We start from the raw sequence: 24,223 nt of genomic DNA, 5'->3' as shown, positions 1-24,223 counted from the left end.
CCTATTAGAGAAAACAATGAATTATAATATATTATTATTATATGTAATTTTGAATAATTAATTATATATATTACCTTTTATCTTTTAAAAAGAGATTATCTTTTTAGCAAATTAGTTAGTTTAGTTTTATCTCTTTATTATTATTGTGAACCCACCCGATAAAATAAATTTGCATATGAACCTTCAATGAAAAACGTGATATATATATAATTATTTTTGTTAAAAGTAATTATAAAAATAAATAACTTTTTTAAATTATATTGTATGTAAATTTTTTTAGTGTGTAGGTGATTTTATTGCGAAGAATTATTTAATTTAAAAAGTAGTTATTTAAAAGGTAAAATTGTAAGAAATTGGATTCTTTTTCAAATTCAAAGTTTTCTAAATTTTTTTAAATTCAAAATTTTATTTTAAAATAAATAAGTGTCAAATTTATTATATTTAATATTATAAATGATAAAATTGAAAATGAGATTTGTATAAATAGGGGATCTTCTCTATAGACGCCATTGCGTCTCCGATTTTTTAATTTTTTTCATAAATATATGTATTCGAAATTTTTAAATATTATTATAAATTTATAATGTAATATCTTAACATATATAAAAAAAAAACACAATGTAAAGAAGAACGAAGAATTAAAATAAAACCAAAAATAAATAAATTTATATTTGTTAAAGTAATAGTGTTTTTTTGCAAATATTAATCAAAACATAAAGAGAAAGGAGAAGGGAAACATATTTTTGCTAAAAGAGTGAAGGGAAGAGTGAGAATGTGAGTGTGTCTATATAAATGAGGAAAGGAAGGAAGTGGAGCTTAGATTGTAATTGATAATTTTAAGAGAAAGATAAATTATTAGACTAATAATAAAAGAAGTTATTAAATTGTTAATTTTTTTTTTAAGAATAAAATTGGAAAAAATAAGTCATTAAACTAGTATATTCAATTAATTGTTATTTCTTCCGGGATAAAATCGGAAAAATATTATGTACATAAAAAAAACAATTATACCTTTGTAAAGGATTTCTCACTTAACTTTCATTTTATTTTATTTCAATTTTATTCTTATATTTATATTTTATTTTATTATTTTAAAATATATGGGAGAAGATATTTGTCATTGTGACTTATTTTTTTAAAAAAAAAATTAAATTTTAAATTATGGAGTAATTGTAAACATAATTCAAAATATTTTGAGTCACTCCTCTTTTCATTTATTCAACCAAACATTTTCCTCCAAACTCCATTTTTCTTCCTTTCTTCTTCAATGATTGAGAAAAACCACTTATATCATCCAAGAATCTCTCTCCGCAACTTCATTAAGCATGTAACTTTCTCAGTTGATGTTGGATCTAAGGGTGTAACGGTGTGTAATGATGCAGGAAAAAAGAAGAAGTTAGTTTCATGTTTTCAACAAAAATAACTCTTTCATTCTTCTTAGGTATGCACATTCTCTTCTTCATTTTACCCAACTTCTTTGTTAAACTTTTTATGATTATATATTATTTATAATTATATTTATTCGTCTATCATTTCTCCTATCTTTTCTCTACAAATTTGTTCTTCTTTTCTTTGTAAATTTATTCTTTCGTATCTTTGTACATTTTTCCCTCTCTTTTTCATTATCCATAGGTGTGTTTTCGTATCAATATTATGTGAGTACACATTTGATATTTTGTGTCATTTTTTGTTTATGATCTATTCTCTTTGAACTTTTACTGGGTTTTTTTAGAGGGAGTGAGAGAGAGAAAATTTAGAGCGAGAGAGAAAACAATGAAGATCACACGTTGTTGTTGGTGCTTAGATGCACAGGTGAAGGTTATGATCCCATGATTCTCGCGAACGCTTCCGATCATTTCGGCTACTCCCAACATCACATCGTTAAGGAGTTCATCGTCTTTGTCGATCGTACCGCCGCCAAACACACCCCTCAAAGCCAACATTAATATGTACAACACGAAAGTTCCTTATATGATCAATTATTGCACCCCTCATGGTCAATTATATGTTGTATTGTCAAAAGGTGTTTCTTAAGCTTCAACAAAAATTCTTAAAAAATCAAGTATTGTTTCATTTTATTTATGTGTGACACATAAAGATAAGTATATGTGAATATTCTATTTACACTATTTGTTATTGTATATTAAAGGTAACATGATATACAAGGAGTCCTTACAGTTGAATGAAGATATCAACATTTCTTATTTTTTTCATTTATATATTAAACAATGTTATTATTCGCACACTTATATTAATAATAGACAATTAAAGTACATTATGAATAAAAAAAAATGTCATTATCATCACTATTATGTAAAATCATTATATCTTGGGGTGAATTGGTTTAACTAATGCGAGTTGTTCTATTCCTTACAAATTTTGTTTCCTACAAAAGAATGTCAATTTATGTTTTATTAAACCTAATAATAATAAAAATACTAATTTATGTTTATAAATTCAACTTTTATTTTGTTGTAGGATTTAATTTTTTATTTTCTTCATTTTTATAAAAAAAAATTAAGCTAAATATTTTCAATTTATTATTTATTATTTTTATTTTGTAAAAACTCCATTTCTTTTCTCAATAGTTATATTTCTAACTATTTTAAACATTAAAAATATTTAATTTTTACAAGCAATACATTTATTTTTTTAATGCATCCAAAATAAAATTATCAATTTTTTTATTTATTAATTTTTTTTTTTACTTTTAAAATGGTGCTAGAAAAATAAAAATAAAAAAGTGTTAGATTGGAAGAGAAATAAAAGTAAAAATAGTGTTAGTTATGAAATAACTTCTTTTATGAGTTTAATAACTTCTCTTTCCCTCAAAATTATCTGTTACAACTATTTCAAACCCCATACTCCCTTCCTTTTTTATCTTGCATAGATACTCTCATTGTCACTATTTCCTTTTCTCTCTTGTGCATATACACAAATACTCATTTCTCTTTCTTCATCTTTCTATGAGTTTAATTAATCTCTGAAAAAAAAATTAAACTAAATTCAAATTTTCCTAGCTTTATTCCAATTATTTAATTTTTTTTATATGCATTGTGTTGTGTTTTTTAAAGTAGGTTAGATTATTACAGTATAAATTTATTATTTAAATATTAAAATATAATAAATTGGATACTTATTTATTTTAAAATAAAAGTTTGAATTTTAAAATATATAGAGAAATTTGAATTTAAAGAAAAACAAAAAGAATCCTTTTTCTTATAATTTTACCCTTCACATAACTACTTGTTAAAATTTAAATAACTCTTCACAATAAAAAAAATCACATACACACTAAAAAATGACATACAATAAAATTTAAAAAGTTATTTATTTTTATTATTACTTTTAACAAAAAAACTTTTATCATATTATAAATTAGTGTTTTCGTTTTTAGAATATGTATCAATAGAAATATATAATAAAATTTATAAATCTTATATGTTAATTCAATAAAATTACAACTATTATAAAGTTATAATGCAATATCTATGATAACTAAAACAACTTTACTTAAATAACTAAAAAATTAATTTTTATGTTAATTAAAATTGTATCAATGATAATTGTTATTTTTAATCTAAAATCGTGTGACTTATTTACATGAAGTTATGCTCTTTTTAGAATCATTTGTGCTAAATAATGTTTTTTATTTATTTGCACGTGACTTCAGTCAAAGGTTTTGACTAGCTGTATCATTAACTTTTTTTTAATATAACTCTAACAACTTTTACTATAAAAAAAGTTGTGAATTGTGAACCCTCTTGAATGAAAAATAAGTGGATTTAATAAGTAATTTAAAATTAACGGATGTGTTAAATTTTAAAAGAAAAAAATATAAAGATAGTAGAAAAACCATTTAGAATAACTTAAGTGAACCTAAAATTATAACTAGGTTTTAAAAAATTATATTTGTAATTAAACGAAAAACCCTTTCGAACATAATGTAACTCTTTAAGAAAACGTAATCTACAAAGCAGTTTTTTTAAATTAAGAAACAAACAAATAAGACCTTAAACGTGTTTATAAAATGTGAAGAATTTGAGAGACCTTATAAATATAAATAATTGTGTGTAACAAACTCAAAATGAAGGAAAAGTTTGATTAAGTTACATATATATTAAAATGAAAATGAAACAAGATTTAAACCTGGCATAAAAAAATTGAACAAAAAATGTGTTAGAATGAAAATATAATATAATAAGAGAAATAAGTGAAAGAATTAAATAGTTAAAGAACAAAATAGTTCAGCATGTATGGTAAAGAAATTTAATTTATAGAAAAATAGTATATTTTTATAGGACAATTCTCTTATAACCTTTGTTCTAAAAATATGAAATTTGTCCGTCTTATTTGAAAATGACTTATCCATTTTATTATTGATATATTGTAGTTGGTTTTCTAGATTTCTTTTGTTGTATATGTGGGTTGGGTATCAAATTTGGACTTGTGTAAGAGATCAATAATCTTGATTCTGAATGGGATGAAATTGAACTTAATAAGTCTTATAAATGTTTTGAAGGGTGTAGACCGGAACAACAAATGTTGTCAGATGTAAATGACAATATGCACAAAGAACAATGACATGCAAACAAAGTAACCTTAGTGTAAGATTTGGTCGCAATGAACTCAAATATTGTGTTTGAACATACACTAAAGAATGATACAAGCTCATCCACCAAATCCCTCAAAGTAAATTTGGAGGCATAAGAGGCAATCTCATCGAGCACCCAGGAGTACTCACGATCAGAGACAGAAAGAAACTTGTTGTTGCATAATCAGGAGAATTATGTTATAACTAAATGCAGATTCTATTCTATATTTATTATGACAGATTTGTTAGTGATTTGATTTTATTTGATTTGTACATCTTTAAACATCCATTATTTCTCGCTTTTATTACCTATTATTTATTTCCTTAATTAGGTTGTAAAATAGTCTATAAATAGAGGCTGTAATCACATTTGTAAAATATCTCAGAAATATATTTCATCTATTTCTTTCAACTTGGTATCAAAGCTCTTTATCTGAGAGACTCTGCTTCTGCAATCTTTTTTTTGTTAGCAACCTTCATTGTTGATCTTGTCACGGGAAAGACTATTGGAATTGCTAAAGAGCAGGGCGAGTTATATTATTTACAGCATGAAGAAAATAAAAAGTCTGCTAGACTACAGGCACACACTTTTAATCTTTAGCAAAGTCATGAATCTTGGTCATCCTCTCAGATATGGCTTCAACACAAACGTCTTGGTCATCCTCCATTTAGTAACCTAAAGTCCTTATTTCATGTTTTATTTACAAAATTGTCTGTTGATTCATTTCATTGTGATGTTTATCACTTTGTTAAACACCATCAAACAACTTTTCCTCCCAATGGTAATAAAAGTTCTAAACCTTTTGATCTTGTTCATTCAGATGTATGGGGACCTTCACCTATTCCTAATATCTCGGGTGCAAAATGGTTTGTTTCATTTATTGATGATTGTACTCGGGTTACCTGGATATTCCTCATGAAATTAAGTTTAGAGTTTTTCACCTGTTTGTAAAGTTTTACAAAATGATTCAAACACAATTTGAAAGTCCAATTAAGAGATTGCGTTATGATAATGAAAGAGAATATGTGAACCAAAACCTTTCCAAGTTCCTTCAGGAAAATGAAGTTGTTCATGAATTAACCTGTGTGGACACTCCTCAACAAAATGGGGTTGCTGAAAGGAAAAATCGTAATCTCCTTGAGGTTACTCGAGCTTTATTTTTTCAAACATTTGTTCCTAGATCTTACTGGGGAAACAGTCTTGATTGCCACTTATTTGATTAATAGATTACCCTCTCGGGTTCTAGAGGGTGTTACTCCTATTTAGCTTATGACTACATTCTATCCTTCTATACCCATGTTGAATAGTCTTAAGAATCGTGTCTTTGGTTGTCCTGCTTTTGTCCATGTTCATAGTCCTTATTGGGGTAAGTTAGATCCTCGTGCCATCAAATGTGTCTTTATCGGTTATGCCCCCAACAAAAAGGGGTACAAATGTTATCATCCTCAAAGTCGTAAAATTTATATTTCCAAAGATGTCACCTTCCATGAAACAAAGTCTTTCTTTCCCAGTTCTCAACTTCAGGGGGAGAGTATTCAAGAAGCTGAGGACCTTGAGTTGCCACCTTTTCCTTTGTTGCAGGATTTCGTTCTTAGGGAGAATGACAAAGACCCTGTGCCAACATCATTACTAGAGAAGAATAATGAGGATAGATACTTTGGGAAACAATATCAACAAAGGCAACAAGAACCCGTCCTGATCGAACAACAACTTCAATTGTCCGAACCGGAGGTAAAAACTCATACATATGAGACTTTTGAGGTCACCTTAAATGAAACTAACTTAGATGATTTACCTATTGCCTTGAGAAAAGAAATTTTTTTTGTGCCAAATATCATATATCTCAATTTATGTCAACAGAAAAACTTTCTATGCAGCACCAGAGTTTTCTTTCAGCTATTGATTCTATTAGAATCCCTACATCAATACAAGAAGCCTTAAAGGATGAGAACTGGGTTCGAGCCATGAATGAAGAAATGAAGACATTAGAAAAGAATGAGACTTGGGAGATTGTAGAGAGACCAAAGGATAAGAAGGCAGTGGGTTGTCGGTGGATATACATAGTGAAGTATCAGTCTAATGGCACATTGGATCAATATAAAGCAAGGTTGGTTGCAAAAGGGTACACTCAAACCTATGAGATCGATTATGATGAAACTTTTGCTCCAGTAGAAAAAAGGAATACAGTTAGAATTATTCTCCCCTTGGCAGCGCACTTTGGTTGGGAGATGCATCAATTTGATGTTAAGAATGCCTTCTTGCATGGAAGCTTGGAGGAAGAAGTATACATGGAGATTCCACCTGGTTATGGTAATGTTAATGAAGAAAATAAGGTGTGCAGACTTAAGAAGGCCCTGTATGGTCTTAAACAATCACCTCGTGTTTGGTTTGGAATGTTTACTCAAGCTATGGTATCTTTAGGGTACCGACAAAGCCAAGGTGACCATACTCTGTTTATAAAACATTCTCAGAATGGTAAAATCTCTCTACTTTTGGTCTATGTAGATGATATGATTATTACAGATGATGATGAGATTGAAAAAAAAAATTGAAGCAGAGACTAGCTGCTCAATTTGAGATGAAGGATCTTGGGAAGCTGAAGTACTTCCTTGGGATAAAGGTTGCTTACTCGAGACAGGGCATCTTTATTTCTCAAAGGAAATACATCATTGATCTTCTCAAAGAGACTGGTAAGTTGGGTTGTAAGACCACTGGAGTGCAAATAGAGCAAAATCATAGGATTGAGAATGATGAGGAAAACCCAAAAGTGGAGAAGACACAATATCAAAGACCTGTGGCAAAACTCATTTATCTATCACACACTAGGCCAGACATAGCCTAAGCAGTTAGTGTGCTTAGCCAATTTATGCATGATCCAAGGGAAAAACACTCGCAGGCAGTAGATAAAATTCTTCAGTACCTAAAAGCCTCTCCAGGAAAAGGATTGCTATTCAAAAAGGGGGGGAAGTTATCCATGAAAGTATATACTAATGTTGACTATGCAGGATCGATTGTTGATAGGAGATTCACCACAGGCTACTGCATGTTCTTGGGTGGAAATCTAGTGACATGGAGGAGCAAAAAGAAAAATGTAGTTGCAAGATCAAGTGCAGAGGCATAATTTAGAGCCATGGCTCAAGGGGTGTGAACTCTTATGGATGAAGATCATACTTGATGACCTAAAAATAAAATATGAAGCTCCTATGGGTTTGGCGTGTCATAATAAGTCCGCTATCAGTATTGCACACAATCCGGTTCAACATGATTGAACAAAGCATGTAGAGATAGACTGACACTTTATTAAAGAGAAGTTGGATGATGGTCTTATAGCCACTGAGTACATCCTTTCAAGACTCTAATTGGCAAATATGTTTACTAAGGGACTTCCCACAAAACAATTCGAAGATCTTACTTTCAAGTTGGGAATGATATACATTCACCAACTTGAGGGGGAGTGTTGCATAATCAGGAGAATTGTGTTATAATTAAGTGCATATTCCATTATATATTTATTATGACAAATTTGTTAGTGATCTGATTTATACAACTTTAAACACCCATTATTTCTTTTCGTTACCTATTATTTCTTTCCTTAATTAGGTTGTAAAACAGTCTATAAATAGAGACTGTAATCACATTTGTAAAATATCTCAGAAATATATTTCATCTATTTCTTTCAACTTTTGTCATTCCTTGTGTCTCTTAGACAGGTTTGACCCAAAAGTCTTCTCAACATTTTGGGATGAGGCTTTCCGCTTAGCAAGGATGGGGACAACCTTGTTACTCCTTGCTGCAACGAATGATGCCACTGTGACGGTCACCATGGTAAGGGTAGCTCCTGGAATGATTTCATCTAAGTCAGTCCACTCAAAAGAGAATGACTCAGTACGACTCGTGGAGGGATGACAAAGTGGATTGGGCCTAGCGGGTCAGCCCGCATTAACCGACCTGCATAACTTGCCAGCCACCCTTCTTTATTTTTGGCACTTTTAAAGAGGAATCTCATGCTTTTGAAATTAAAATTGGTGGTGGTCAATGTTTCATATAAAACTTTATTTACATTAATTTTTTATACATAATTTGATTCATTGAAATATTATTGATATTTACTTTATTTTGTTAGGCATTAAAAATATTGTCGATTCAAATTTATTGCTCTTCTTGTATTTTTATTGTCCAAAGTGACATCAATGACTACAATCAAATAAATAGAAAAAAAATTACCAAAAAAATGATTTTCTTTTTAAAAGTGACGGGCTCGCTTGCTAACACATCCTATAGTGAGGCGGATTACCAATTTCAACCTGTATAATCTTGGCGAGCCAGCCCGCCCCGCCTCGCTTTTGGTGGGGTCAATGACGGGTTGGGCTGACCCGTTTTGCCACTCCTAACAAGAGTACTATTCCCAAAGGATGAAATAAAATTAGAAGAAGAAGAAGAAACGAAAGAGGTAGACATACCTAAATGAGAAAGAACATCAAACGCAAAGACAAATGCAAGGAGAACCAAAGTGAAGAACAAAAGCAGAGCAAAACACACACATGAATAGAGGCCAACAAGCGAAAGTGAAAATGTGTCTTCTTTTAGTTGACAATAGTGGGAATTAATCACATGCAAATGTCGTGTATCTTAGAGGCACTGGAAAGTAACTAACCCACATTGCCGCTAAAATTGGCTAAATTTCTGATAATGGGTATTAGTTACTTAGATATTATATACGCCCAAAAGCCCATAAATACCACCTTAGGGAGTATTCATCTAATTTTAATACTTTTCATCCATTACTTATTTATTCACATTATCTAAACTACTCTTAAGAACTTGAGCATCAATGAGTCTTGTGCACGTGAACCACCACTATGCTTTCATTCACAAAGCTTGACAATCCTTTACAAAAAAGATCAATTAGTTCATACCACTCGGATATCCACCTCGAACAATTCTAGCTCATCATCGCTAAGAATAAAACATTTATTGGGGTTGCTGGTGATTGTGTTTTGCTATTTTTTTATTAGTTGAAGTTGTGCACCGTCTATGATATTTTTGAATGGGATGCACATAATTAATGATTTGTAGTTCTTACGTAAACTTTTGTATGTACCATATCTTAATGCTAAAAAAATCACTTCTATAATATGAGTATTAAATTTTAGGATTATCATTACATATTTTAAATATCTCTCATTCTTAATAAACTTAGTATGGTTTAGAAGATAATTTAAATATATATATATATATATATATATTTTAATTCAATGTTGACAAGACAAATTTATTGAAATAAAACTTAGACTTTATTTATTATTTATTTTAAGAATTTTTATAAAAAAAAATTACCCTTCACTACAAGAAAATAATTAAATAAAAATTAATTTTAGAGATCAAAATAATTACTTACTATTTTGATTAAATTAGAACCATTTTATAAACTAAAAAAACTACTGGTATCTAAAGTAATTTCTATTATTAATAAAAATTTATAAAATAATTTCTAAATTGGTATCTAATCATTAGCTACAAAGATTTTAGTTATTTACTACTTTATATTCTAAATTAGTCTCTATTAGTCTTTTAGAGACCAATTTAAAATCTAAAATATTAGTCAGTAAAACTTAGGTAGTTAATTTAGAAACCATTTTATAAATTTTTATTAATAATAAAAATCACTTTATATATGAATAACTTTTTAGTCTTTAAATTAATATATAATTTAGTTAATATAATGATTAATTATTTTTACTTTTTAAATTTGGTTACTATTTCGTTAACCATTTGTATTTATCCCTTTAAAACAGGGGTGGCAAAACGGGGTGGGGCGCGCGGGCCGACCTGTAGCCTGCAAGAAATAACACGGGGTGGGTTCCCCTATTTGACCCGCCAACCCATTTAAGCCTGCCCCGCATAACCCACGGCCCATGGGCGCTTACGACGGGGTGAGATGAACTGACCCGTCAGCCCACACAAAACCCCATCTTGTAATGTTGTTGTGCTACTGTGTTGCCCTTTCTCATCACCAACCATTTTCATTTCAATCCCTAAAATTAAAATCTCTCTATGTGTTGCGATTCCTCCACTGTGAGTCATCCTCCATCGTGAACACTACCATCTATGCGACTGCGACCATCCTCCACCGCCAACACCATCATCTGCGACCACTCTTCACCGCCAACACCACCATCTCCCAATTCCTTCCATCCATCGCCAACACCATCATCTACAACTACGACCGCCCTCCACCGTTGTCTTCCCCCAGGTTTTATCCTTTCCTCCTTAACCTTCCGCCACTTTGATATAATTGATGCCTTCCTCTGATATAAAAGAGATTCAAGTGATCTGAAGAAGCTTTTATATTTGTTGTAGTGTTGGCTTCGTATGTGACAACTTTGGGGTAATTTTTAAGTCCAACGTCATGTTGGTTCTGTTATGTTTATCTCTTTGTATTTATGATTATGTTTAGATAGGTTCTTATGTTGATGCTATTAATTAATCAGGATCTTAATTTGGAAATTGGAATGGCTAAAAAGGATATTAATATTCCCCTTTGTGAAAATGAAATTGAGGAAGATGATTTTAAAAAACAATCTGAATCTGTTGAAGGTGACAAAAAGAAAAGGGATAAGATTACCACATCTGATTGTTGGAAGTATTTAACTAAGATTGGGGTGGATAAGGATGGAAAAGAAAGGGCAAGGTGCAATAGAATATATCCAACTGGTGGAAAAAAATATGGCACTTCTCATTTAAATCGTCATGTTGTGAAATGTGATAAAATAAAAACTGAAGATGTGGGTCAAATGATTTTAGATATGCAGGGAAAGTTGAAAGGAACAAAGATAGATCAAGTTGTACATTGTGAATTGTTGTCTAATCTAATTATTAGACATAATTTGCCTTATAATTTTGTTGAGTATCCCGAACTTAGACCTTGGATAAACTACTTGTGTCCTGATGCAATTATGATTTCTAGAAACACTGTTAAGGCTGATATTGGGAGAATGTATATCAAAGAAAAGATAGTGCTTAAGGAATTGCTTGTTTCTATTCCTAGTAGGATATGCTTAATACGGAGGGTTTCATATCATTTACTGCCCATTTTGTTGACCTAAATTGGAAGTTAAATAGCAAGCTACTCAACTTTTGTCATATGCCTCCCCCACATACAGGTTTTGAGTTGTCTAAGAAAATTTATGAATGTTTACAAGATTGGGGATTAGAGAAAAAAAATATTTTCTATCACTTTGGATAATGCTTTTGCTACTAATGTTCTCTAAAATACTTTAAGAAGCCAACTTCTTTTACAAGATGATTTGATATGTGGTGGTGAATTTTTTCATGTTCGTTGTTGTGCAGATATATTAAATTTAATTGTTCAAGAAGGATTAAAGGTGCTTGCTGAGGCTTTGAACCAAATTAGAAATAACATCAAATATGTGAGGGGTTTAGAGAGTAGAATGGTGAAATTCAAACAATGCCTTGAAAAGTTTAGTGATATTGATGCATCATGTGGGTTGTGTCTTGATGTTCCTACAAGGTGGAACTTAACCTACTTGATGCTTAAAAGTGCTCTTAAATATCAATGTGTTTTTGGAAGCTTGCACTTGATTGACAAATCTTATAAATATTTCCCTTTAGAGGAAGATTGAGAGAGAGCTAAAAAAATTTGTAAGTTCTTGTTACCATTTTATGATATCACTATCTTGATTTCTGCTACAAGTTATCCAACTTCCAACTTGTATTTTTTACAAGTTTGGAAAATTCAAAGCTTGTTGGTGGAAAATGTGAAAGATGAAGATGCACTAATTAAGAATATGGCTGAATTGATGATAGTCAAATTTGAAAAATACTGGGATGAATATAGTGTTGTACTTGCATTTGGTGCAATTTTAGACCCAAGGATAAAGTTAGAAACATTGAGTTTTTGCTTTGAAAAGATTGATTCACTGACTTGGAGGCTGAAATTGGAAACATCAAGTAAAAATTATACAAACTTTTTGCCAAATATTCTAGCAAAGGTTTGAGAACAACAACATCAAATACTCTAAAGCGTAAGCAAGGACAATCTTCATCCTCATCTACTTCTAAACTAAGTCTTTTTTTATGTAAGTTGCTTACTTGAATGTACTTGAGTTCATTTCTTAGTTTTTGTTGTACTTGCCCCATGTTACTAACTTATTACATCTATAATAGGAACTAAAAATATGCAAGCTTCAAGTAGCTAATCAAAGTTGAAGAACACAATTTGACACTTATTTGAATGACCCAACTTTGGATTTTGATTTTTTGGAGCATATGGATGTGTTTGAGTGGTGGAAAAGAAATAGTCAACGTTTTTCGGATCTTGCTTTAATGGTTAGAGATTTGTTGAGTATTTTTATAACTGCAGTTGCATCATAATCTGCATTTAGCATTGATTCTCGAATTTTTAACAAGTATAGGAATTCTCTTTTGCCTGAAAATGTGGAAGCAATCATTTGTATTTGTAGTTGGAAGCATGGATTTCTTGAGGGTAAATTCATTCTTTCATTGTCATTGTTCAAATATATGGAGATGATGGAAAAAATTATAATTATCAAAAAGTGGAATATGAAAGTTCTTTTAAGGTTGCATCTAATGTTCTTGAAGTGGAAGAAGATGATATAATAGCAACTGCATAACAAAGGTTTGATGTGGTAGCTGTTTTTTATTGTTAATTGAAGTCAATTGCTTATTCAGTGTTGTTTTTGAGTTCATCAAAACTCTTCTAACTATTGATGATGTGTACTATGAATGATTTTTGGCCATCTTGTCTAGTCAATTTCAGAATTTGTGAGATGTATTTGTTTGTCATACTTTCTTATACACATATGTTTGATTAATTCATAATTTCAAATTGCATCAATTCATAATTTCAAATTGCATCTATATAATAGTTCATTTGTAAAAGTTATGCGGACCAACCAGCAAGCCAACCCGCATGCCAGGTGGATCAACTTAGTCCGCATTTTGCATACCTATACGGGACGGGTCAACCCACTTTACCACTACTTTAAAAGGATAAAGATTATAAATTATATATTATAATATAATAAAATTTAAATACACTTGAAAAAAACATATATACTTTTTACTAGTATAAATAAACGTTTTTACTTGTTTCAAATTTTAATTTATTTTTACTTTTTCTAATTTCTTAGTTAAATAAATATTTTCATATTTACAATTAAATTATTTTAATAAATATAAATATTTACATATTTATAATTAAATAATAATTAAAGTTAATTTCTCGTAAAATAAAGATTCACTTAGAAGTATGTAAAAAAATTGTGAGTCCCATAATATACTTAAAACTACTCAACCATAAATACAACAAAATATTAAAAAAAACTATCAGAAAATTATATTTTATGCACACTTCTCAATGCATTTTTTATTATCAATTAAAATTAGTCAAAAATCATAAATTTTTATGGACTCACTCTCATTTAATAATAAATGAATAATAAAGTGTGTTGCTTAGACTTCTTAAATGTAACTTAAATGTAAAATCAAACAAACTTTTAAATAATTTTTCCATTAAAATTTTGAAAAGAGTTATTAAAATTCTTGAAAATTAGTAAAAACACAAAAACTCCCGCCTATTTATATTCATATTTTTCCATTAAAATATATAATTTTAAATTTTATACTTTTTTACAAGTAATTAATAAAAAATAATACAGTTAAATATATATATATATAATTTAATAAAAATAATATTAAAAATTTATATATTATTTTAAAAACTATTTAATTATTTTGAAATAAATAAAAAATATTCAATTATTTATTCAATAAAGAAAAAACGGCTTACTCTGACTTTTCTTAAATGTAACACCAAACAAACTTTAAAATAATTTCACCATTAAAACTTAAGAAAGAAGTTATTAAAACTTTTTGAAAATTAGCAAAAAAAAAATGCATTTCTGCACATTAATTAAAAATATATAATTTTATAAAAATATAATCGTTATTTTTAAAATATAATTATTTAAAATAAAAAATTATACTAAAAATGGTTTATTTTTTTATATAATATATATATGTAACTTTATAAAAATAATATAAAAAATTTATATAAGAAATAATAATTATATAATAGTAAGTATAGACATGAACTTCCATTGAATAGAAATCCTGGGTAAGTACCCGTTAGATATTTAAAAAAAAATAAAAATAAAACGTCATTTCTGTGATGTGACAAGTGTGACATTTTTCTTAGTGGAACCATAGTATTTTGGAGACAACTCATAGGGTTTGAAACTTCTCAGCCTCTTCATGTTTATTTGAAACAGATAAAGTAGAACCAAAACACTCTCCAACGTTCCCATTCCTCTCTCTCAACTTTTCAAATTTTCCTTCCATTTCCGATCGTTACAATAGTTCATTTTGCAGATTGATTCTTCTTTGTTAAACTTTGTTCTCCGATCTGCTAATGCGATTCGCTTCGATCTTCTCTGTATCGCTAAGGTAACTTCCCTTCCCTTCGATTCATTTGGTATTTTCTTTCTTAACTTCGATTCGAATCGGTAATTTTTCGCTTAAATGGTCTTTAGATCTTTGTAAAGAGAATTAGAGTAATTCTAATTTTATTACTTGGAATATTTTTGAACTTTTAAATATGAAAGTTAGAAAAACTTTGAAAAAAAAACCCCGAGAATCTACTGTTAAAAGGTGTGGATTTGTAGAAGCTTTTGTGTTTGCTTTGCATGATTGATTTCCTCTAGTATAATTTTTTGGTTTATTTTTTTGTTGTTGTCGGTAATGTTCTAATTTTCTTTTCTCATTTAGTTCTGTGCAGGAGGAGTTTGTGCCTGTGGCTCCTTGGAACGGATTATAATGATTTGGAGAACCAAGTTTGAAAAGAGTAGCAATCCACTTAGAATATGGACGGTGAACGGAGCATGCCTGCTCCATCTTATGGACAAGTTGACGGGGCTCAGAAAGTTAAAGCATTACATGGGTATTTGTGATTAATCTTTCTCATAATTTAACACTGTTTATAATACATTTGTTCAGATTAAACAAAACCAGTAGAATTTTCCAGATGGGGGAGTTTAGAGAGGAAGTGTAGGAGAACATTGTACTTTTGAATAAGTATTTCCCTTTATTTGAGTTTTTTTTTGTTTTTATTGAGAGACTATAATGTAGCATTTCTCAACTCTCAAACCGTTCCTTATTTATTTCTGCAAAATGCTTATCATTTCTTACAATCAGAAATAAGACAATACTATATTCCCCAACAATACAGGTTATATTTCTGCAAAATGCTTTATTTTTTTAGACAATTTTAGTCAGTGATTGGTTCTTTTCAACCTTTCTACTGTTGACATGTTTATCAATTTCCTAAAGGGATGTTTTGTTGATAAGACTTATCTAGATGTTCTTTTATAGAGTCAAAATTGTTACATTATTAGCGGCAGAGGGTTTGAATACTTTCGAAATTATAGTTTATCATCTTGCCTTTACTTTAAAATGTCCTTTCTATTGAATTGATAATGTTCAAATATAAACGGGATAGTAGTAGTTGGTAGCTTTTTCTTCCGAGACATTGATGATGAAGTTAACTGAGCTTTTGCTAACCATAAAATATCTATTTGTAGGAGGACCACTGGCCCTACAAGGCGTTCTACAAAAGGGCAATGGACATTAGAGGAGGTAGTTTTTCTTAAGTTTGGCGACACTGTTTTACTTATGCTAAAAATATTTAATTTAGTTATTCCTCTATATATAGCTTGTTAATGTTTTTCATTTTTTTTCCTTCTCATTTTGATTATAGAAATAATATCAATTATATAGTGAATAAATATGTAACACATGTTATTTTTTGTCCTGCAGGATGATATCTTACGGACGGCGGTTGAGAAATTTAAGGGAAAGAATTGGAAAAAAATTGGTAATATATTGATATTATTCATTGTACATTTAGTGTCCAGTGTGTGCTTAAGTTACTTTGCATCTCCATTACTTGATTCATGTACCTGAAATGAGCTTTCTTCAATTAGAGACCTGTTCAATCGATTTAAATGAAATGAAAACCTATGTATTGTTGGGGGAGGTATATGCTTTATTTTCCTTTGTAAGTTTCTAATATAAACTCTGTCCTACTCCTAAACCAATTTGTAATTTTAATCTGTCCGTGTATCATTTATATAGCTTGTCTCTTATGAAGATTTGTTCTTTTTGCTCAGATCTTAAGCAATTTTAGCACATCCAAGTGTTTTTCTATATAGATTTTTATGTTTGCTTTTCTAATTGCCAAATATATGTTTGCAGCCGAGTGTTTCAAGGAAAGGACTGATGTGCAATGCCTGCATCGGTGGCAGAAAGTTTTAAATCCTGAACTTGTTAAAGGTCCATGGTCTAAAGAGGTAATCTCTTCTTTCCGTTTTTTTGTGTGCTCATCTTATCATATTGAAGTTATTCTTTCGCCCTTTCCTTCTGAACCCTTAAGGATAACATGATACTGGAGCCTATTTGATCATATTGTCTACAGTTCAACTGTAGATGCCTCCGTTCCTTTGATCTGACCTTGGACTATCAATTTTCTAGTTAGATCTACTAATAACATGCTTGTTTAATCCAATTGTAAACAGGAAGATGACATAATTATTGAATTGGTGAATAAAAATGGGGCTAAAAAGTGGTCATCTCTTGCACGACATTTACCTGGACGTATTGGTAAGCAATGTCGAGAAAGGTATGGTTATTGGATTGGATTTCTGCTAATTCTTTTCCTGTATTCATTAAGTTTCCTTTTTTCACAAATAATTTTTTTTCTCTTTAGATTATTTGGTCCTCACAACCTTGATAGTGTATCCTAGAATGTGTTACGTCAACCTTTTTTGTATATCCTGTTTACTTGTTATAATATCCATAGCTCAGTCCTGGATAATGGTGCAAGAGTTGTCTCAAAATCACAATAAAAAGATTTTCTCCATACAAATCAATATAGATACTTGAAGAGTAGTTAATAATAGTGCACTATAATTTCCCTTATTGCACTGTTGCATTGTGTTACGTCAAGGTTGCTCTCTTCCCCCATTGAGTTGCACTTGGCATGTATGGTTGTACTTGTACTTGAGAGATCACATCCTGTTTGGCACCACAACCAATTTTAGGCAAATGGGTCTGCAGACTCTTTTATCACTTAATTAGTGTTGCTTCATCAATGTTGTTAAATAATCATTATGGCCACACTGTAACACTAACATGGTGTTTTTGGACCCCTCCATTGTTTCGCTATATGTTATATGCTATTATATGCCAATGTCAGTATTCAACATTTTGGTCGCCATGCCCATGGGTTGTGAAATCCATGGTAGGCTCCATGACCCATTTTGCTTTTAGAGAAGGTAACTTCATACTTAAATATATTCCCCCGTAACAGGTTGTCGATTTATGTTATAGTATTCTCTTCGTCTTGATTTAACTGCATCTTTTGTTTCAATCTAATATTTCATTTTATTCCAATAAAATAATGATTTTACCTTTAAAAAAATTGAAATTCACTCTCAACTTAAATCATTCAAAATCATACAAACATAGAATCAAAAGCATCCAAACATATATACTTACAGAAATATATATTTATTTTTTGGTAGAGAAAAGGAATATATAATATAGTTAGTATAATTATTTCCATAAATAAGATATATTTTAATTAAATTAGTATATATACATATATGTGAATAAAAACAGATTAGTGGGCTGCAAAGTATAGTATCTGGACTTTAATCCATCTTATGCGGATGATATAGTTTTGATTGAAGAGTCAACATACATAATTAAACTTGAGCTTTGGAGACAGACTTTGGAAATAAATTATTCCCTCAAGTAGGAGCAACACAGAGTAGCATTGCAATTTAAGCAAGAGGCAAGAGGAATTTACTTGGAGATGGATATGGAAGAAGAACTCACATTATATGTTTCTAAGTTAAATTTTTCGGAACAACAATACAAAATGATGGGGAAGTTAATAAGGTGTCATATATAAGCGAGATGGTTAAAATGGAGAAAGGCATCAGAGGTTATTTATGATTGCCAAGTACCTAGTAAGCTCAAAGGCAATTTTTATTGTAATGTTTTATCTTTAGCTATACATTATGGTAAGGAGAATGTTAAACCACCTAAGAAAATATGACAATTATTTCAGATGGTGTGGTTGGACACATAATAAAGGTCATTGAAGAGCACTATTGAGGAAAGTAAATTATATGTTTTTTTTGGTGTTTTGTTGGATGTTGTTTGTTTGGTATGTTAGAAATAGGAAGGAGAGAATTTGAGTGATAGGGTCCTACCATATTCCACTCTATTTCTATACATCTCTCTATCTATCTTTATTTATCTTCAGCCAAACATGTTCTATTTTTACCTTATTTGCTACCTATTTTCCATTTACCTTTTTTTTATTTTCCATCCACTCTATTTCTCTCCTCTCTATAAGACGGACTCTTAGTCCCATTAAATGGGTGAGAGGGACCCTAAGAAGGACTATGATAGGAACTTCGGTATCATGAGGTACCCAAGTCCCACATCGAGTGTGGGATGCTTGAAAAAGTATTTAAATATTTGGTTCTCCTTATGCTAGCTTTTGAGGGTGGGTTTTCAAAGTTCTTGGCTACTTCTCATCAATTGGCATCAGAGTTGGTTGTCAATGTGAGATTACCCTTAATACTATAAAGAGGTTAGTGCTTTGGTCAACTTGAGCCATATTTCTCTTTTCTTTTGGCCCTATCCTAACCCCAAATCAATAGTCCTCTGCAAGTGTCATTCACAATTTTAATTGTGAATTGGTATCTTCTTGAAGTAATTCTGGAGGGATGATATGATGTTCATTTTTTGTTTGGTCTTTAACTTAACTGAATGACTTGTGATCTGTGTAGTCAACCTTGTCTAATGGATGGGGATTTTGTTGTTATTGTTGATGCTCATTTTCAATAATATAATTTGTAAAACTTGGTAGGTGGGTTAATCATCTTGATCCTACTATAAAAAAGGAGGCATGGACTCAGGAAGAGGAGTTGGCTCTAATACATTATCATCAGATATATGGGAACAAATGGGCCGAGTTGTCAAAGTACATTCCTGGAAGGTATAAATACACATTAAATTATTTTTCATTAACTGTGAACATGCTGTCAAGCCATTCCCCCATCGAGTCACAGTTCTATTTTATTGATGTTCCAAGTCTCATAGGGATTTGGATTCCCAAAGTATTGCAGGCTCTGGTATGAGAAAGACTATAAAATTTTAATTGAACTTTTTCAGTTAGTTTTTATCTTTTCTTCTTTCCTAAGGGATATCTGCTGTAACTGTATGAGATCTAAATTGCAGCATGAGTAATGCCTGATTTTTTCATGTGCCATTTTAGTTCATTCTCTCAATTATCTGTGTAAACAGGACAGACAATGCTATTAAAAATCACTGGAACAGTTCTGTGAAAAAGAAATTGGATTCTTATTTGACATCTGGTGTGCTTAATCAGTTTGAGCCTGTACCTCATGTTGGAAATTCAAATCAATCAACAAGGTTGCAATGTAGTGGTGATGATAATTGTTCCAAGAGGATGGAAGGAGAAGAAGTTTCAGAGTCCAGCCAAGGTTCAGCTAATGCTGTTCGCTTTCCATCTGCTAGAGGGATGGGCAGTGCTGAATTACAAACTGGAGAGCCGGTGTGTAGGCCAAATGAAGAATGTAATCTCAGAAAGGATCATAGTCCAAGTCGAGCATCTTGTTCAGAGCCATATTATGTATCAATTGATGATATATGCATTCCTGAAATTTCTCACCAAGAGGCATGCACTTCTCAGTTCACTGAGCAACACTCACATGAACCTGGAAATTCCATAAGTGGGGATTGTCATTTCAATTTACATTCCTTACCCAATATTTCATCAATGGTCTTGGGGCAGGATTCCTCGCAGTTGCAAAGAGATTGTGTAGCTTCTAGTGAAATCTGTGACATGGTGAATGCTCCATTTCAGACTTCAGAGGGGTTGGGTGTTTCAACGTCCATGGGACCTGCATCTTTGGATTCTCTTAAACCAGAGCATGTGTTGATATCTGATGATGAATGTTGCAGAGTTCTATTTTCAGATTCAATGAATGATGGGTGTTTCCCCCCTGTAGATTATATTAAAGGTGAAGATACAGTTGAATTTTCTGGATGTACTTCATTTCCTTGCCAATCTTGTAATATCCAGATGGCTGAAACTGGTGGAACCTCAACTCCTCAGTTAACTTGTCCTCGTTGTTCTAATAATTATCAAGGAACTTCGTCCTCCCTGTCTTTCCCTCCAGTACTTTCTGCTTGTGATGATAGGGAGGGACCAACTGCTAATGGCAATCATTTATTTGGAACAAATGGTCACCAGTTGGTCTCCAGAGCACCTGCTAACTTCACTTATGTCAATTACGTATCCAGTTCTCCCTGTGTGGATGACATGGGTACAGCAGTAATGGAAGAAGCACGTGATATTCTGAATGGTACTTCAGAGGAAAAGACAAATGTGCATACAGAAAAGGAGGACTCTGGATCTCTATGTTATGAACCTCCCCGTTTTCCAAGTTTGGATATTCCTTTCTTCAGCTGTGATCTTGTACAGTCTGGGGTTGATATGCAGCAAGAGTTTAGTCCCTTGGGTATCCGCCAGTTTATGATGTCTTCTATGAATTGTCTTACTCCTTTCAGGTTGTGGGACTCACCCTCTCATGGTGATAGTCCAGATGCATTGTTAAAAAGTGCAGCTAAAACTTTTACAGGTACACCATCTATATTAAAGAAACGACACCGAGATTTATTGTCACCACTCTCAGATAAAAGAATTGATAAGAAACTTGAGACTGACATGACTACCAAAAACATTTCCAGTTTGGATGTCATGTTTGGTGACAATGAGACTCAAGAAGCAGATATGCCTTCATTTAAAAAACAGAGCAGCAGTGCATGTGTTGATGATAATAAAGAAAATTGCGGACAAGCTTATAAGCCAATTAAATATGCAATTTTTGATGAAAAGAACTCCCTCAAAGACACTGTAGACAATTCAAAGTCTAATGTAAAGCAACAGCAACTAAAGATTGAAGCATCAGCTGCTGCGATGGTAAGTACTAAGTACTGTTCCTCACCTTTTGTTGGTGTAATTAATTATGTGAAAATTTGAAATACCTACTAACTCTTCTCTGACAAACTTTTCACTTTTTTCTTTTTATCAGGAACAAGAACCTTCTGGTGTTTTGGTTGAACATGATGTGAATGACCTGACGCTGTCTTCTCCTGATCAAGTTGGTTTAAAATCAAACAGAGGTCTAGGTTCAAGTACTAAATCACCCAAAAGCATGAACAGGTCCTTGGAAGCAGTTCCAAATCAGAACAGCCATTTGAAATTATCTTCAAAAATTCCACGCTCAAGGATTAATTCTAGTTCTCCTTGTGTTCGTGCAAAGGAGCATGAAAAACTTTCGGTTGCTGTTACTCGTGTACAAGCTCCAGGGGACAATTCAGGGGAACAAACTAGAAAGGATGGTGGTTTTGAAACATGTAGCATGTATAATTCCTTGTACTTCTTACCTTTTTATTCCTGTCTTTCCATTTTTCATTGTTCCTTATGGATATAGTTGATTGCTTTGATATTGAAACCATAGGTACAATTGCTAATTGCTTAAGCTGCTTCCTTGGAAATTGCTTCTATGTGTGCCACACCTTAAAACTGTTTTTTTTTCTTCTGCATACAACAGGATTGTTTCACATTTTGGTACTAGTTCTCTCATTGCAACTGACTGTTTTCTTGTTTGATGGTAGATTCGGTGGAACACCTTTTAGGAAAGGCCTTGAATCACCTTCAGCATGGAAATCTCCTTGGTTCTTCAACACTTTTTTATGTAGCCCCAGACTTGGTACTGAAATTACAGTTGAGGTACTGAAATTACTGTAGTTTTTTTTTATGACAAGTTTCTTGATTTGTAGGTTAGATTTTTAATTTTTTTCACTGTATGCTATAATCAGTGAACATGTTTGCAGGATTTTGGGTATTTAATGAGCCCAGGTGATAGAAGCTATGATGCAATCGGGTTGTTAAAACAGATCAGTGAGCAAACTGCTGCTACATATGCCAATGCTAAAGAGGTTTTGGGAAATGAAACTCCTAAGGCAGCATCACGGAAAGATGCATCTGGAAACGAGGAGGATAAGTACCATGGTTCCCCCAATCAGCCTGGGAACGATTCTCAATTGGCTTCAAATGCATTGGTAAAGCTAAATATAATGATTCCTTTTGTGCATTATAATTATAGTTGGATCTTTTAATATGACATTACAAAAACCTGTTTGAATGAGTAAGACATAGTACTATTTGTAAAATATGGAAGGTGAATTTGTTTGTGCTCTCTGCTGCGGGGTCATTCAATGAGAGAGAATCCCAATTCCGAGTGTTCTAATACATTTTCCACCGAACTACAATGTTGATTCTAGATAAATCTTAACGGTTGTTTCGTCTCAGAAAATTACTTTTTATTGTTTTCTGTTCTCATTTTCTCTGTACAATTTGAAAACAAAGTGAAATTACATGACATTTTGGTTTCAATAGTAAAACATAGAATATTTTTTCAAGCCTAATGACTTCAATTTTATCCTGTGAATTTTTATATAGTAGAAGGAAACAGAATATAGAAAATGAAAACAGAAAATATAGGTTCAAACAAAATGACTCTGATATGCTCCTATGGATTCTTATAGTTGTAAGGATTTTTGTGTTTGCAGATAGAGCGACGCACACTTGACTTTAGCGAGTGTGGATCACCAAGCAAGGTTGATGACAACAAATCATCAGCTATAAGTTTCCCAAGCCCTTCTTCTTATCTGTTGAAAGGTTGTAGATGACTGTCAAATATGGATAAAAAAACTTGTTTTTGCTCTATAATGAGTTTACAAATATATGTATAGTCTTTCATTTCTATGAATAGTGTTTTGTATGAAGCATCTGGGCGATCAAAGCTGATTGAAATAAATATGTTCCTTTCATTCAGTAGTGGTGCTTCTTAGTAAGCCAATTAAAAGATTTAGACTTCTGATCGGGTAAAACTTTCAAAGTTTTGTCAGAAGCAAGCAAGGTAATTTGAAATGATACTCCTTATTTAGTGGAACTCGGTTTAAATTTGTTTTTTCTGGGCTAACTCTTAACAGGCACTTTTTTCTTTTGCTTTATCGTTGAGATAATTTTACTTTATTATTATAGGAAGGATTTCGAACTCCTCAGCACTAAAGAGGTTAGAACTTAATCATATTTCATTCACAGCTAAATTAATTGTTTATCAATTAGAATAACAATATACGAAGGAGCAATCTTCAGTTTTTGGATTTTTAGCATATATGTTAAGATTTAAAATTATTTGTTTTTTCACCTTTTTAGAATCTTTTTGTTCATCACTTACACTTCATTTAATTAGTTGCTATTTCATTTTCTCACTCACTCAAGTGTGTTAGCTTGATCGTTTAGAACAGCAAGTTTTAAAATTTGAAACTTTTGGATATTTTTTTAATTCAGTGATGCAACTGTTGTTTCTGCCGAGTGCACTGATGAACTTTCATTCCTTTCTTTTTCATATCAATTT

At 31.3% G+C, this 24,223-nt stretch overlaps 1 protein-coding gene across 1 annotated transcript; it reads left to right on the top strand.

Moving 5' to 3' along the window:
* Positions 1-14,799: 14,799 nt before the first annotated feature.
* Positions 14,800-23,637, top strand: LOC137813425 (transcription factor MYB3R-1). The gene is made up of 12 exons (XM_068615670.2): positions 14,800-15,083; positions 15,405-15,576; positions 16,217-16,271; positions 16,452-16,509; positions 16,890-16,984; positions 17,210-17,313; positions 19,579-19,707; positions 20,016-21,717; positions 21,830-22,161; positions 22,416-22,530; positions 22,635-22,862; positions 23,373-23,637. The coding sequence occupies exons 2-12, from the start codon at positions 15,500-15,502 to the stop codon at positions 23,490-23,492; spliced, it is 3,015 nt and encodes a 1,004-aa protein (XP_068471771.2). The 5' UTR covers positions 14,800-15,083; positions 15,405-15,499; the 3' UTR covers positions 23,493-23,637.
* The last annotated feature ends 586 nt before the right edge of the window (positions 23,638-24,223 follow it).

The sequence above is a fragment of the Phaseolus vulgaris genome, chromosome 1 (genome assembly GCF_051622355.1).
Source record: "Phaseolus vulgaris cultivar YP4 chromosome 1, ASM5162235v1, whole genome shotgun sequence".
In the NCBI taxonomy this organism is placed as follows: domain Eukaryota; kingdom Viridiplantae; phylum Streptophyta; class Magnoliopsida; order Fabales; family Fabaceae; genus Phaseolus; species Phaseolus vulgaris.
The sequence above is the reverse complement of the archived record's forward strand: the minus strand, read 5'-3'. Positions and strand labels throughout refer to the sequence as shown.

What these genes read in the sequence shown, in the direction of transcription:
- LOC137813425 (XM_068615670.2), top strand. Translation starts at nt 15,500, where the DNA reads ATGGACGGTGAACGGAGCATGCCTGCTCCATCTTATGGACAAGTTGAC. An exon ending in AAGGTCCATGGTCTAAAGAG is followed by an intron (nt 16,985 to 17,209) that starts GTAATCTCTTCT and finishes AATTGTAAACAG; the next exon opens with GAAGATGACATAATTATTGA. An exon ending in AATTGGCTTCAAATGCATTG is followed by an intron (nt 22,863 to 23,372) that starts GTAAAGCTAAAT and finishes TTGTGTTTGCAG; the next exon opens with ATAGAGCGACGCACACTTGA.